Here is a 15,825-nt window from a genome sequence, read left to right on the forward strand (position 1 = left end):
TATTTCCCCCTTTTTGTCTCCCCCTACACACCTTAAAATAAAATTTAAAAGCCACCACCTCTTAGCAGCTTGGACAGGATGACAAGAGAGCTCTGACCTTCCTTCTTGAAAAGATGCAAGCAGAGGTGGATTTAGGGGATCATGACTGGTGCGGTCACACTGGGTGCAAATTGCCACCAGGGGCACCGCAACTATGATTGACAACGGAGTGTGAGAGGTGAAGGGGCGCCAAATTTTGGCATCGCACAGGCTGCCGCTGAAATTTGAGCCCCCAAGATCCTCATTTGATGCAAGCGTGTATGATGAGCACTTCTAAAAGTTGAAAGCGGTCAGAAGCTCCCTCACCCCACCACTGCCCTTGCGCCTCCTAAATGACCACCTCCCAATATGCCACAGTAAGCAAGGTGATGAATTGAAGGTGGGCTGTTTCAGGGCCCCACCACCACCACCATCCTTATGTTCGTGCTAACTGCACGTGTATAGACTCAGTGCATGCACCCAGGTTGGGGGGGCTGGATCCTGTACTGGGATCAAGCTCGTCCACCACTTTCTTGCATGCATCTCCACTCCATGAGCATTTGGTTCAGTTCTGTTGCAGGTAGGATGTCTAGCTTTTCCCAACACTCTTGTCGCCATTGAAGAACCTGCCAGGGGTATGCAACCTGACCAAGGTTCAGAAAATTTTGATGAAAAACGGCAGTCATAGCAGTTTAAGCACCATGCATTGTGAGGCAGGCATCTTATATTTGCAACCGTTTTTGTGTCTTACCAAGGCATTTTATAAATGTATGCTATTGGCTGCTCGTGTGAAAAAATTCAAGGGTATTGCAAGGATGTAGCTTTTTCTGGGACGCAGGTGGCGCTGTGGGTAAAAAGCCTCAGCGCCTAGGGCTTGCCGATCGAAAGGTCGGCGGTTCGAATCCCTGCGGCGGGGTGCGCTCCCGCTGCTCGGTCCCAGCGCCTGCCAACCTAGCAGTTCGAAAGCACCTCCGGGTGCAAGTAGATAAATAGGGACCGCTTACCAGCGGGAAGGTAAACGGCGTTTCCGTGTGCTGCACTGGCTCGCCAGATGCAGCTTTGTCACGCTGGCCACGTGACCCGGAAGTGTCTCCGGACAGCGCTGGCCCCTGGCCTCTTGAGTGAGATGGGCGCACAACCCCAGAGTCTGTCAAGACTGGCCCGTACGGGCAGGGGTACCTTTACCTTTACCTTTAGCTTTTTCTGGTTTGGATAAAATTGGGGGATTTCAGATTCCTATTTTAATCAGCCATTTACTGAGGGCATGTTTTGCAACACAACACTCTTGGGTGGATTGATGCCTCCCTGGTTGAGCCTGTTTCCCAAAAGAAATATATCAGTTTTCAGCGCTCAACAGCAGTAGAAGACAATAGACGGGGGGAGGGAGCCTCTATGAGTGTTGCATGTGTTTATAAAATACTGCTGCATCTGTTTGATGTGCTTGTGTGTGTGTGTGTGTATGTATGTATAAGAGAGAGGCTGAGAGGCCACATTCAAACCATGCATTTATCACAGTCTCTGGTTTTGTAGTCTCAGGCTTGGCTTGCCGTAGTGCTCTTCTCAAGGCATGATCACATGTCTGCAAGAACAGTGGACTACATTATAGGGTTGTCGTAAGCCAAGCATTACTAAACTTGGCCCTCCAGCTGTTTTGGGACTACAATTCCCATCATCCCTAACCACTCTTCCTGTTAGCTAGGGATGATGGGAGTTGTAGTCCCAAAACAGCTGGAGGGCCAAGTTTGGCCATGCCTGTGTAAGCCATTCTGCCTCAGCGTTACCATCACCCTTTTGGGAGTAATATGGGAATCGCAAGAACTAATGACACTGTGTGCCTAGTCTACTTTTTGAACCAAAGGTCAAAAATAATAAAATATAGGGATAGTGATAAAGATGGCCCATCTTACAGGGTTTGGCATAAAGGTTGGTAGGATATGTGACATGCTTTAACCAACGTAAAAGCGAAGCATAAATTCTGTTATAGAGCTGTGGTTAAAAACTGTCGTTTGTTTAAAACATCTGGTTCTGCCCAGCTGTTGAACACCCCCGATTGTCACTGATGCTTCAGAATGTCGCAGTCCACCAAACAAAATGGATGTCCTTCATTTGAGACACGGTCCAAATGTATCACTTATTTAGGGGAAAGCATAAGCTGGCAGAGCAGTCTGAGCCATGTGTCAGCATTACCCGATAGCTTTTGGCTTTCAAAATGGCTGCCTTGTCAGAAGACTTGAGCCCTTGGTTGCAAACGGGAAAACTGATCAATTGACAGAAAGATTACCGTGGTCAGCAATACAGTTCATTTCCCTCTCAGCTGGTCTGCCACTTTCACTTATGGTCGTTTCAAGGATTCATGCTGTCTTTGTAAACTGGAGAATGACCACTGCCTCAGGTGCATTATTCTATTTAAGACTGAGAGTGGAATGATGGTCTAATGGTATTTATATTATTTGCAGGACATTAAGAGATAATTGGAAGCTGACATTGGAAGTGTGCACGTGTAATGGTTAGTCGAGAGTGTCTCCAGTCCGTCCTTACCCAAGGGCTATTAAAACCTTTTAGCTAAATGTAATTAATGTAACATAATATTTCCCCCTGCTTTAGCTTGGCGGTGTCCTGATTCTAGAGTTTCTCTCCCCATCCCCCTCGTTTTCATCCTCTTAAATCCTAATCTGGGATGGCATGCAGAAGCCCTGGAGCTGCAGCATCTTGGCACTGAGTGGTTGCCATGGCATCAGCCATTTTGTTTCCCATGTGAACCGCGCAGAATAATTTGAGGCTTGCACTTGTCCTTCTCCAATGCAGGGGGCCATTTTTGCAGAGGGTCAATAACTTGCTAGGCTGTGACAGGGAAATAAAAAAGCAAAGGCTGCACATGTACGCCACAAGAAGTGAAAAAGGAGGTTGTTTAGGGGGAGAGGAAAAGAGAAAGAGAAATGGGTGTGTTAGAACGAGAGGCAGAGGCAAGTCAAGAAACAGGAGAACGTTTGGTATGGATTTGGTACAGAATTATAGGGCAAGTTTTAGTTTAGACCCAGCCTACATCATTGGACCTGTTGCTTACCAGCGTGGATCATAGCCAACGCTCACATGCAATGAAAGATGGATGGCAAGCAGCTGGCAATCTTCCTTTTGGAGCATCTTACTATTGCTGATCTCATGGAGGGATCTTTGATGAGCTTCCAAAAAACCCTAGGGTTTCTCACAGCGCAGTTTGTGAATGGCAGGAGTTGAATCTGGACCTGGATTCCTAATGACTGTACTAGCACGCCATCCCAAATTAGTTTGGGTCCATAAGCTCAGGACAGGTCAAACTCAGGCTTCCCAAGCAGGGCAAGGGCTATGAGGAGTAGCAATGTACTGAATTGGGATGACTTTTAACAGGGAAGGGTTTGTTCTAATAATGAGATTGCTTTCCTACACATGGAAGGATCTGTACAGCAGGCTGTCAAGCTGGCAGGCAATAAACGCTATACGGCATGAATAAATTGGTGCCAGCAGCCATGGGGAAGTGGCTTCTGCCTGCACCGAGGAGGATGAAAGTGTTGCTATTTTCTCACAGAACGGAAGGCATGGTTGCACAAAGGGGGGGGGGGGGAGAGCTGGTGTGTTCAGAGGCTCCCCTCCAGATAGGAACTACATTGCTTCCCTGTACGACTGGTACTATCCAATTCTGTTCCAAGATTTTAATTGTAAGCCTGTTGCTGGTCGACATGCTGCTCTCAGCAGTTTTTCTTGTGGGCGTGATGATATTTTGTGAATCTGCTCAAGGAAAGAAGTTGGCATTTGGCAGCGAATTCAGTCTTAACTTTTGTAAGCATATTTCTAACCCTTATTGCTGCCAACATAGGCTTTAAAGGGTATTTGCAATTGTGGGTGAATTCTAAAAAGCCAGGAGTCCCGGGGTCGGGGGGGGGGCCCTCTCTGCATTACTCACTGGTCCTATGAGAAGCAAAAGTAGAAAAAATGGTGCAAATTGACAATTTGCATCACTTATACTAATAATTTATTATTTATACCCTGCCCATCTGGCTGGGTTTCCCCAGCCACTCTGGGCGGCTTCCAACAAAATATTAAATATACAATAAAACAACAGGCATTTAAAACTTCCCTAAACAGGGCTGCCTCAGATGTTTTCTAAAAGTCAGGTAGTTGTTTATTTCCTTGACATCTGATGGGAGGGTGTTCCACAAGGTGGGCGCCACTACTGAGAAGGCCCTCATGGTGTTGAGACCTTTAAGCCTATGGAGAATGTACAGTTACGCTGTCAACATGAGTTAAGAGCATGTAGCCTGGCTTCTAAAAGATCTCCCAGTAGCAGCAACTGTGAACTTGAAGGCAAGTTTCAAAGATACAGGAATCACATGTGACACAAGACCTCATAGGTTTCATGTATCACACTGCTCTCATGAGAAGATCTCCTTTGGGAGCTTTCTATATTTACAGGAGCGATGCCTAACTTAGCATGACCAAGTCTGTTGCTGCATTTCTCTTCCTTTAAGAGACCTAAAGTTCAGCTTTTCCCCTTTGCCTCTTCTGTGTGGTCTTACGGGTACCTGTGCAGAATGGCACGGTTCTTCCCACTTTCTGCTTTGCTCATGTGGCAAAGGGAATGAAATTACTAGTGGCACCAAATGGCTCGATTTCATTTTTTGTGTTCACCTGAAAGGTCTAATAGTCGAAGAGGCTTACAGTAGCCAGTGAGCCTCATGCCTCCCCATCACTGCGGTAGAGCTCATGAACAAGAACTACATTACAGCTTGGTTCCTTGGGGTAGTGAGGAAGTCCTTCAGGCACCTATGAATCTCAACCAGCAGGGCTAAGGGCAAGGGACGTTGGGAGTTATAGTCACAGAGGTTCCCAATCCCCTAGACAGTAACAAGGGAACCAGGCCTAATAGGCCCAGAAGCCATCTTCTGGTTTACTAAAAAAAAAAAAAAACCACCAGTGGCTCCGTTAGCCAAATACATTCTCTAGGGCTGCAGTGTGAAGATGTGTAATTCTCTTCCCGGGGCTGGAAAGGGGTTAGTTTAATATGCCACTTGCTAGTAAAACTGAATTACTGTGTCACGATATGATGCACATCTAAACACTGTTGTCACTGACATGAAAAGTTTGGAAAGCTCTGCTCCAGGGCTCCACCAATGCACAGAGGTTTGTGCACATGTTCCATTTACAGCTCCATTTACACAGCAGAACTAGGTTCAGCGTTTCCGTGGAAGTTTGTGGCACAAGGACACAAGCAGAGAACAGGCATGCTGTCACGACTCCTCGTCACCAGCTCCATTCAATCTGATTGTATGGGACGTCTGAGATTGGGGCAAGTGAAATCTATTGCTCTGACATCAAGACACAATTTTAACTTATCTTTATTTATATAGTTATTTGTATAGATTCAACTGGGTGGGGAGTTTTTCCTGTCATACACACACATTTTTGGTATCATAAATTTAAAAAAAGAGAGGAAAAAAGCAATATAAATCAGTACATTCCTTGAGTGAATGGTCTGCTTGCCACAATGGGACAAAGAAAATTAGGAAAAAAAGGAAAAGAAACTCGTGCATGCAAGAAGAGAGGGGCTGGCTTTAAAAAAACGAAACAAAAACAATCCTAAAAAGGCAAGTATAAATATCGACAGAGACACAGCACAGGGTACGGCAGATCTGTGAAAATTAAGCTAATTCCACGCTCACCTCTACTACGTTTTAAAGTGCAAAGAAGCTTGGGCTTGGTTTGTTTGTTTTTCAAAATCTACATAATACAAGCAAATTATATTCCCCCGTCGTGCTTACAAAATAAAATAAATCTAAGAGATATACATTATACACAGTCCTGTAGAAGACGCCTACATCTACTCTGTAGCACCAAGAATTGATATGCAAGTAATTAAAAACGCAAGAGCAGTGGTAGTTATTTGTTTTTGTTTGTTTGCCTTCAGATTTCTGGCCCTTTAATAAAAGTTCAGCGGATAAGCCCCTCCCCTTGCTCTAGCGGTGGCGTTTTTTCTTCCTCCGCCTGCCACAAGCTCCATCAATTTGGCATTGGACTAAGAAAAAAGGACATGATGACAACAGAGACAGAAAAGGAGACAGAGAAAGCGCACGCAGCGGGGAAGGAAGGGGGACGCAACAAGTGTTCCACACGGAGGGTCAAGGGCAAGGAAGTAGAGACTTGTGGGTCACGCAATCATACACACACAGAACTAGCTTGGTCTGTTGCACTGCAAAGGTGGAGGCACACCAGTTGCTTTTTGTGCTGCTCCCGAGCCACAGGCCTCTGTCTGCACTGGTGTGCCGGGGGGGGGGGGGGCGGGGGGAGTGTTGGGGAGGCAGGGATGTCAACGCAACAGTTTGTGGAGTCAGTCCTCTGGTGCAGACAGGAGCTCAGTAGCCAAAGGTCTCCTGCGAGGCGTAGACCATGTAGAGGAAGCCGTCTTCGTCCTTCTCTTGCTCATAGATCTCAGAGATAGGGGTGGAAACGCTCACCATGCTGTGCTGGTTCACCAACAGGAAGAAGGCCTGTGTGGGATTCAGCTGCAGCCGGCGACTGGTGGAGAAGGGGAGAAGGAAGTTCAGTATTAATCAATTTATTCCATTTCTGTACCGCCCTTCGCCCGAGGGTCACAGGGCAGTTTACAGTGGAACAACATAAAAACACACAAACCAAAATAATAACATACCTGAGCACAACAAACACAGTTTAAAGGGCCATAGGTTGTTTAATTAGCCAAAGGCTTGGGAGAAGAGGAATGTTTTGGCCTGGCCCCTGGTACCCAAGGATATGTAATGAAGGCATCTGGTGGGCCTCCCTGGGGAGAGCATTCCACAAGTGCGGGGCCACTGCAGAAAAGGCCTGCTCTCGTGTTGCTGCCCTCTGTGTCCCACGTAAAGAGGGCACATGAAAAAGGGCCTCCGATGATGATCACAGGGTCCAGGTCAGTTCATGTGAGAGGTCCTTGAGGTATTGCAGTCCTGAGCCGTTTAAGCTTTATAGGTCAAAACTAGCAATTTGAATTGGGCCCGGAAACTAAATTGGATGCCAGTGCAATTGGGCCAGGATTGGCATCAAATGCTCAAACTCTCTTCCCCCAGTGAGCAACTCGGCTTCTGAATTCTGTACCGGCTAAACCATCTTCAGTGGCAGCCCCACTTATAAAACTCTGCAGTAATCTAACCTAGAAGCAGTTACTTCTGCAGAGCTAGCTGGCGGACCTGCACAGTGGAATCCAATTCATTTATTTGTTCAGACCCAAAGATGCCACAAATAGCTCAAAAGAGAGAGATGGCATCTTTTGGTGGCAAACCTGGTCGGCATCTGGAGTGCCTACAGATCTGATGATGGTATAGATTCAGGGAAATATCCTTTCTGCTTCCCCCAAGCAGCAGCACTACCTGCTGTTCCTCCAGCTCATTAAGTCAGTGAATGATGAGAAGCCATGCTGCATCCTTTGCAGCTGCCTCATCACCCTTCTAATTCATAGAAGAGGACTGCCCTATCCTCATGTCCTACTTTAGGAAGCTAGTTAGAAGGACAAGGAAGGGCAAGGTGTTCCCATGCCAAAAAAATAACCCTTGATTGCAGATCACAGCTGGCTGCTTTGAGGCCTTTCACTTACCGGATTATTTTTACCAATTCACTCATGTTGACATGGTCAGGGACTAGGAATTTGGTCTTATCCAGCACAGGCAGCTGCTTCTCCCCCTTGTATCTTTCAATAATGACCTGATGAGAGAGAAATGGGTGCAGTCAGGTTTCTTCTTATCCAGATCTATCACAGCAGCCCTTAAGGAGACAGCCTTTCAAACAGAAAACAAACCCAAGGATGTGAAGATAATTAAAAATCAAGAACCAAACCACATCAAAGCTTTTCCCAATTGGCACCTTGAAGTCAGGAGTGGCTTCTGTCTGGTTTTACAAGAACCCCTTTTGAAAGCTGTACTGCAATCAACAAATTGAATGCTGACTCCACATTCGGTCTTGCTCCTCTCTCCCTCAGATTGCTTGCGCCCAGCTTCCTAAAACTTATTTTAAATGATAGCCTGTACATCCAGTCATTAGCATGTTTGTTCCATATCTTATTTGTAAAAGCAGACAAATGAAAAGTTAAAAAGAAAATGATTTCCATGATCTTGGACGAAAGCCAGCATTTTTTTAAAAAAGTGTTTAATTGGCTCATTCACTGATCAAATTATATGTGCCTGTCCACAGCCTTAGCATCAGTGAGAATTCAGTAGGCCCACGTCCCCGTTGGTGTTGTGTACAACACAAAATGTATGCCACTGCTCACAAAAAGGAGAATCTTCTGAATCAATAAAGGCAACATGATGGTGCAACAGCCACTCGGTAGCGAAACACAGAGATGGCACAGCTCTGTGGCATGATGATGATGATGATGGTATGTATGTATGTATGTATGTATGTATGTATGTATGTATTCATTCATTCCCCCACCCATCTGTCTGGGTTTCCCAAGCCACTCTGGGCAGCTTCCAACAAAATATTAAAATACAATAGTCCTTCAGATATTAAAAGCTTCCCTAAAGCTTTTGATGATGACTCGGAAAGACCACCAAGTTGATATTTAAAAGGCAAATGTGAAGGCGCTGGCAGTAAGCAGCCACCTCAGATCTGATGAGTCTCCATCTTTTCCCCTCCCACTATCTCAAATTTTGAAATGCGACCACTGGTTCAACCCCTGGACAGAAGCAATCCTTTTAAGCATCCATATTCACTAGTGTCACAAACTCAAAGCCACACAGCTGCCATTTTTGTTTACAGTACTATGAAATAAAAGTTATCCCTGATGGGGCTTTCCAGAGGGGCAGGGCTGCTTCATCTGCCATGCATGAAAGCCAAAGCAAAAGGTGGAGGGGCAAGCAGACCATAATGCTGGCCTGGAGCTGGCACAGCAATTTGACAAAGATTGGGCTCAATACCATTAAACAGCAGCAGTGGGGCTGGCTTCAGAACTAACAGATCCTGCCCTTTCTCTGGAAAGCCCTGATTTGGAGGGTTTTGCTGGCTGCCACTGGCATGGATCCCACCAGCTGCCCTTTTGCTCACTCTGCAGGTGAGGGACGGATGCCACTCACTCCATCACCACCCCAGCGCAACGGGGTTTGGATTGCCCTTGGAGGCAAAAACCAGATAGCTGGGCAAGATGAAGTTAACAGTGGACACTTAGGTAACCTTGGCATGCTCATAACAAAGGCAGGCCTGAGTACCCATCTTTCAAGGGCCATTTCTAGCTACTGGCAATAGCGGTAGACTGCCTTTGTAGGCTTGTTAGTTAATAGCCACTGAAAGACTTCTCTCTGTGAATCAATCTAATTTGCTCCTTTGCAGGGTAAAGCCATCTGTAAGAACAGCCACCACAACACCTTGGAGCTGCGCAACCTTGTTAATTGCATGCAATTTTGAAAAGAAAAGTTTTCTTTTATCTGCCCTGAACCTGCTGCCAATCAGTTTTGCTGGATAATTCTAGACCAGGAGACCGGTTTTAGTGTCCGGAGTGACATTTTCGTCTAGTCAGCTCTAGACAAAAGCAATTGTGGGCCAGAGAAAGGGAACAACTGCCAGGCAATGTGGGAATCACATCTGCTCTGTGTATCTTGGGATATGAATTATTCAACCACTGTGCCCGTACATAAAGTGTGTCTCTTATTAGATAGGAAGCAGCCAGAGAATAGGCCAAAGAGTAAATGCAAGCAGGCAGTGTGCACTGTACCCAGCACAGAGTGGTAGTCACCAACAGAGGCTTTAGCAGACATGCAGTAGTGGTTGTAATATTGGCTTCCTACTGAATCAGTTGTAGAGCATATGCACTGCATGCAGATCGTGCCAGGTTCCATGGCAATTTCCAGGCAAGACAGGGAAAGACGAAACCCACTGGCAGTCAGAGTGGGCAACAGTGACAATGCTAAATGGGTCAGTGGTCTGACTTTATATGAAGCAGCTTCTGACCCAGAGGCATCTACTCACTGAAGGTACCAGTTTCAGTCTGTTTATCTAGGAAGGCACATGGCTGCAGACTTGCCCCAGAAGTAGAAAAGTGTGGCATCTGCACTCAACTCGTGGACATCAGGGCAAGAGTAGTGTCTGGGCAGGCCCTGTGGCGTCGCCCTGCTCCTACTCCTGTGTATGTGTGAGAGTCCTCTATGTGAATAACACGTGAAAAGGAGTAGAATGTGAAACAAAGGATGATAACCATGTCAGAATGATGGTGGGGTTGTGGAGTCAACATGTTCTATTTATGTTAAGAAAAAGCTCGGGCCTCCAATTGACAGCTAGAGTATCAGAGAAAAGGGGTTAAGCCTAACTGTTCCTTGGATATACTAGCTTTTCCCATGCAGAAGAGTACCCAATCATTATATACCACATATATATATATATATATATATATATATATATATATATACACACACACACACACACACACACACACACACACACACACACCTAAAAAGCTTTTATCCAAACTGAAGGCATAGTTCAACTCTAAGCAGTAAGTGGATTTTGTTTTTCACCTACATGTACGGTATATGCCAGTGTACTGGAAGAAGCAAAGATCACAAGTGTCAAAGCAACGATTCTTCAACATCAACTTCAATTGACTGGTCATGTTGTGCAGATCCCTGATTATCGTCTTCCAAAGCATCTACTCTACTCCGAACTTAAAAATGGAAAGTGTAATGCTGGTGGTCAACAAAAGAGGTTTAGAGACTCTCTCAAGGCAAATCTAAAAAAAATGTAGTATAAACACCGACTGGCCTGCGAGCACTCCAGTCGCAGAACAGCCTTTACCAAAGGTGTCATGGACTTTGAAGACGCTCGGACTCAGGATGAAAGGGAGAAATGTGCTAAGAGGAAGGCATGTTTGGCAAACCCTCACTGTGATCAACTCCCACCCGGAAACCTACGTCCCCACTGTGGAAGGACGTGTGGATCCAGAATTGGCCTCCACAGTCACTTACAGACTCAACTGTTAAGATCGTGTTCATGGAAGACAATCTTACTCGGCTACGAGTGATCGCCCAAGAAGAAGATTATGCATCCATCATACATATATGTGCATTTGTATGTATGTGAGATACATATGTGTCTATCCTCCTGCCTCTCATAACCAAGTAAGCTTCTTGCTAATCTTGTTATTCTCACAGTCCTTACTTGCATATTCTTGTGATCACTGAAATCTAATGTGCCAACCCTGCATTTATCTATTTACAAACTGAGCTGAGCAGAACCTACTGTTTAACCATGAGTATGCCCCCCCCCCCAAAAAGAAATGTCTTCTGAGGTTTCTGACAATCCTCTGGAGCAGATTTGGAAGGGGTTCATGTGGAGAGAAAGTACCACTGTGCAGGCAGCAGTCCTTGTGCTAAATACAACGCAGAATGCATCTGAATGAATACCAGTTACTGGGGGACAGAAATGACACAGGGCGGGTGTTGCTGCATTCACGTGGGCTTCCCAGAGGCATCTGGTTTTTGTTTCATCAACCCCTTTTGGGGAATTAATTTGATTCAGTGTTGGCCATATGTTCTGTATTTTATAATGTTTTGATGCTTGTATAGTACACTTCCATGGTATTTTTCTCAGGCGTTGGCAGCTTACAAATACTCGTATAAATAAATAAAAATCTGGCTGGTTAATATTAGAGAAGAATGCTAGATTGGATGGGCCTCTGGTCTGCTCCAGCTTCTTAACATCATTTCATTTACAGACCTGAGAAGCTATATAGGTACATAATGGGGAAGGCCCTGATCCCCAATTACTGAAGTGTGGGAATGGTTTGGTTTGCTCTCTAGTTAGGAAAAGGAACTCTGCACATCCTCAGTAGTTCTGCTGCTTCACTAAATGACCCTCAGGGTGCCTTCCAACTCTACAATTCTATATATGCTCAAGGGCTGGGCCCCAAAACTGAAAACAGGTTCTGGGGCTGAGTTCCAGCTGAATGCTGATCGACCCTCATTCACCCCCCACTTTCAGTCCAGATTTTATTTTTATCTCTCCTTCTAGGAACAGAAGTGCTACTTCAACAGAAAAATGTCTGAAGCCTTTTTTACAGATAATAAATGCAGTTATTGTGAAAATGCATGATTGTTTGCAAAAAAGGGGGGGTGCCCTAGTGTAAGAATTGGCCTTAAAAGATCAGGCCAAGGTCCATCTGGCCCAGACGTCCATCTGAACCACTGCCAACCAGCTGCCTTTGGGAAGAGCCAAGAAGCAAGGCATTCAAATACATGTTCAGGGCATTGAATCACGTCTGTTCAATGTCTCCTTGCCATGCAGTTATTAAAAAGCATAGTGAATTGCCTTCAATCAGAGCCTTTTAGGATATAATGGATGTTGCCCCTTGCCAAGGGTCCTTTCCAGATGGGAGCTTATTGTAGATTTGATGTGGCTCATGCCTGCAAAAAAAAAATTTTCCTCAGCATCCACACAATGATACCACTGTCAAAATGCCAACCCATACTTTTAAAGAATTTAATCCAGATTTTCCTTCACTGCAGAAAATCTATTAAGTAAAAACTACCCATTATATATCTGCAGTACGGAAGCTCATTGTTTCCTTCTGTCTCTCTCTCTCTCTCTCCCCCCTCCCCCCTATATATATGTAGCTAATTTGGGGTGTGTGTATGTGTTGCCAGTGTTGATAGGTGGCCTCTACTGCCACAGCCCTACTTACATTTGCTCCCTGAGTCAGTACAACCCAGCCATTTTATTTCCAGCAGCCCAAAAGATACTAGAATGCCTAATTCCATCAACTGTTGCATAATGAGGGCATGTTTGAATTTCAATGACCCATTCTCTCAAGATCTCAACATGTGGGGGATAATTTTGGGGATATAACAAAAAAATTTCCTTCCAGTAGCACCTTAAAGACCAACTAAGTTAGTTCTTGGTATGAGCTTTCGTGTGCATGCACACTTCTTCAGATACCTTCCATGGTATTTTTCTCAGGCGTTGGCAGCTTACAAATACTCGTATAAATAAATAAAAATCTGGCTGGTTAATATTAGAGAAGAATGCTAGATTGGATGGGCCTCTGGTCTGCTCCAGCTTCTTCTTGGCATCTGAAGAAGTGTGCATGCACACGAAAGCTCATACCAAGAACTAACTTAGTTGGTCTTTAAGGTGCTACTGGAAGGAAATTTTTTTGTTTTGACTATGGCAGACCAACACGGCTACCTATCTGTTTGGGGATATAGATATAGATGATAGATAGATGATAGATAGATAGATAGATAGATAGATAGATAGATAGATAATAGTGCCTTTGCACAAGGCCTCTTCATCACTCTTGCACAAACCTCAACCGGGAAACTATCGGTTCTCAAACTTAATCCATTCCGGGAGTCCGTTCGACTCCCAAAACGGTTCGGAAACCAAGGCACAGCTTCCAATTAACTGCAAGAGCTTTCTGAACTCAAGCGGACCCCATGTCGAACATTTGGCTTCCGAAAAAAGTTTGCAAACTGGAACGCTTACTTCCGGGTTTGCGGCATTTGGGAGCCGATTTGTAAGCCGTTCGGGAACCAAGATGCCACTGTTTTGTGAAACGTGATAACTAAGGCTAGTAACATTTGCTTTTGCACTTGGGTGCACTACTTAGGATTTTTCATTTTAAAGGTGTGCATGTACACAGAGAGATACAGAAACACCTGCATGCGTGTCCCCAGACTTAAAAAGGGTAGTGAAGGATAGAGTGAGAGTGACTGAAGGGGTGGCACACATCTGCCTGCACAGATGATGTTCAAGTGCCTAGCTACTGTCAACCTTCTGAGTTTAGGAAATCCTTATGTTCTACTATTAGACAAATGGAAGATGACAAGAGCACAGCATAAGCGTTGCTGGCTTCAATAGCTTCCTCTCTGGATCCTCACCATTCATCTTTCTCTCTGTTAAAGTCCTTACTGGTGTCTAATGGCAACAGTAGGAGATAAGAGGCATCCTTTTAATTACCAATCCCATCCACCACCCTCACAGGAGGAAATCATTCCTACTGCAATGAGAGTAGGCAGAGTAGGAGCCCTTGCTGTTTCTGCTGCTGCTGTCTACAGCTTGGAGATTACAGTGACAGCTGATGACATTCAGAGATTTATGACAATACTCTGTTTCTGCACCCGTGGGCTGAGAGGCACCCAGGAGAAGTGAATGGGAGACTGCTTACTACAGCAAATTTGCTACTCGCTTAGCTCTAACAGCATCCTGGGTGCCCTAAGGGATACAGAGGTGACACAATTCCAGGCTTATTTATCTACAATCTAAGCAGTGCAGGCAGGACAAAAAATGAAGGATGGAGAGGACTTTGGTGGGGGAACAGAGAATAAGGAGATGTTGCTTTCTATCTAAAAATTCTAGAGCCCAGGGTCACCCAATGAAACTGAATAGAGGGAGAATCAAGACAGACTATTAGGCTGAGGGCGGCATGATATTAAGGTAGGAAAGGGAGTTTTTTATATACAGTGGTACCTCGGGTTACAGGGACGCAGGTGGCGCTGTGGGTTAAAGCCTCAGCGCCTAGGACTTGCCGGTCGAAAGGTCGGCGGTTCGAATCCCTGCGGCGGGGTGCGCTCCCGCTGCTCGGTCCCAGCGCCTGCCAACCTAGCAGTTCGAAAGCACCTCCGGGTGCAAGTAGATAAATAGGGACCGCTTACCAGCGGGAAGGTAAACGGCGTTTCCGTGTGCGGCTCTGGCTCGCCAGATGCGGCTTTGTCACGCTGGCCACGTGACCCGGAAGTGTCTCCGGACAGCGCTGGCCCCTGGCCTCTTAAGTGAGATGGGCGCACAACCCCAGAGTCTGTCAAGACTGGCCCGTACGGGCAGGGGTACCTTTACCTTTACCTCGGGTTACAGATGCTTCAGGTTACAGGCTCCGCTAACCCAGAAATAGTACCTTGGGTTAAGAACTTTGCTTCAGGATGAGTACAGAAATCGCATGGTGGCGTCACAGCGGCAGCGGGAGGCCCCATTAGCTAAAGTGGTACCTCAGGTTAAGAACAGTTTCAGGTTAAGAACGGACCTCCAGAACCAATTAAGTTCTTAACCCGAGGTACCACTGTATATAGAGAAGGCAGTTGTCTGCATTCTTAAGGAAGAGCATGGATTAAGACGGGAGTGGGGGAAAGGGAGACAGTAAATGAGGTACAGAGTTGGACAAGAAAAAATGTGAACCTTATGCAAAAGCTTCAGAAAAAAATAGTTTAGAGTCTCTGCACGCATGAGCACTTGAAATGTGATAACATCACAGTGCAGCAACAGAGCAGCACTGATGACATGCACACACAGACTGAGCGTGCACCTATGGCAAGTTGTCTGTTGAAAGCAACTTTAGGAATAAGTGCAGAAAAAAGAAGCTGAAGGTGAGAGAGAGAGAGAGAGAGAGAGAGAGAGAGAGAGAGAGAGAGAGAGAGGCGCAGAACTGAACAATGACACAGAAGTGTGGAGTGGGCAATAGATAAGGATTATGCGTTCTGCTTTCAAACACATTCAGGTTAAGAGTATGGCATGACTGAGATGGCTAGGATGAAATTTCAGAGCCAGCTAGAGATACTGTATTGAGCAGAGGAGGTGGGGGAAATGTCAGGAGCAGAAAGGTAAGTCTGGGAGTCATCTGCATAAAAATTTGTGGTTGAAGGAAATTATCTAATGTTTTTTTCTCAAGCGGCACTTAAATCTCTTTCTTTTTGTGCTTCCCCATGTTTGCAAAGTAGATGGAGATCTTGACAGTGACCAGAACAGTGTTGGTGTTTTTTCTTCAAACTATGTTGCTTGGATCCCTGAGGTTTCCTGGAAAGTAACAGG

At 45.5% G+C, this 15,825-nt stretch overlaps 1 protein-coding gene and 2 long non-coding RNA genes across 3 annotated transcripts in view; 2 read left to right on the top strand and 1 right to left on the bottom strand.

The window, feature by feature from the left end:
- Positions 1-15,825, top strand: part of LOC307218050 — a 125,772-nt gene that overhangs the window by 99,337 nt on the left and 10,610 nt on the right. The gene's annotated exons all lie outside the window — the stretch shown is intronic.
- On the top strand, positions 1,219-2,003 carry LOC307218183. Its single transcript, XR_013839862.1, has 2 exons — positions 1,219-1,628; positions 1,747-2,003. It is a non-coding gene; the product is annotated as an uncharacterized lncRNA (long non-coding RNA).
- MAP1LC3A (microtubule associated protein 1 light chain 3 alpha) overlaps positions 5,372-15,825 on the bottom strand; it is a 38,361-nt gene continuing 27,907 nt past the window's right edge. The window contains exons 3-4 of the mRNA XM_079980147.1: positions 7,634-7,740; positions 5,372-6,564 (exon numbers count right to left, since the gene is read on the bottom strand). Of these exons, the coding sequence (XP_079836273.1) occupies positions 6,402-6,564; positions 7,634-7,740 (270 nt within the window). The 3' untranslated portion in view covers positions 5,372-6,401. The remainder of the gene's footprint in view (positions 6,565-7,633; positions 7,741-15,825) is intronic.

Source organism: Podarcis cretensis, assembly GCF_951804945.1.
Source record: "Podarcis cretensis genome assembly, chromosome: 6".
NCBI classification, from domain to species: domain Eukaryota; kingdom Metazoa; phylum Chordata; class Lepidosauria; order Squamata; family Lacertidae; genus Podarcis; species Podarcis cretensis.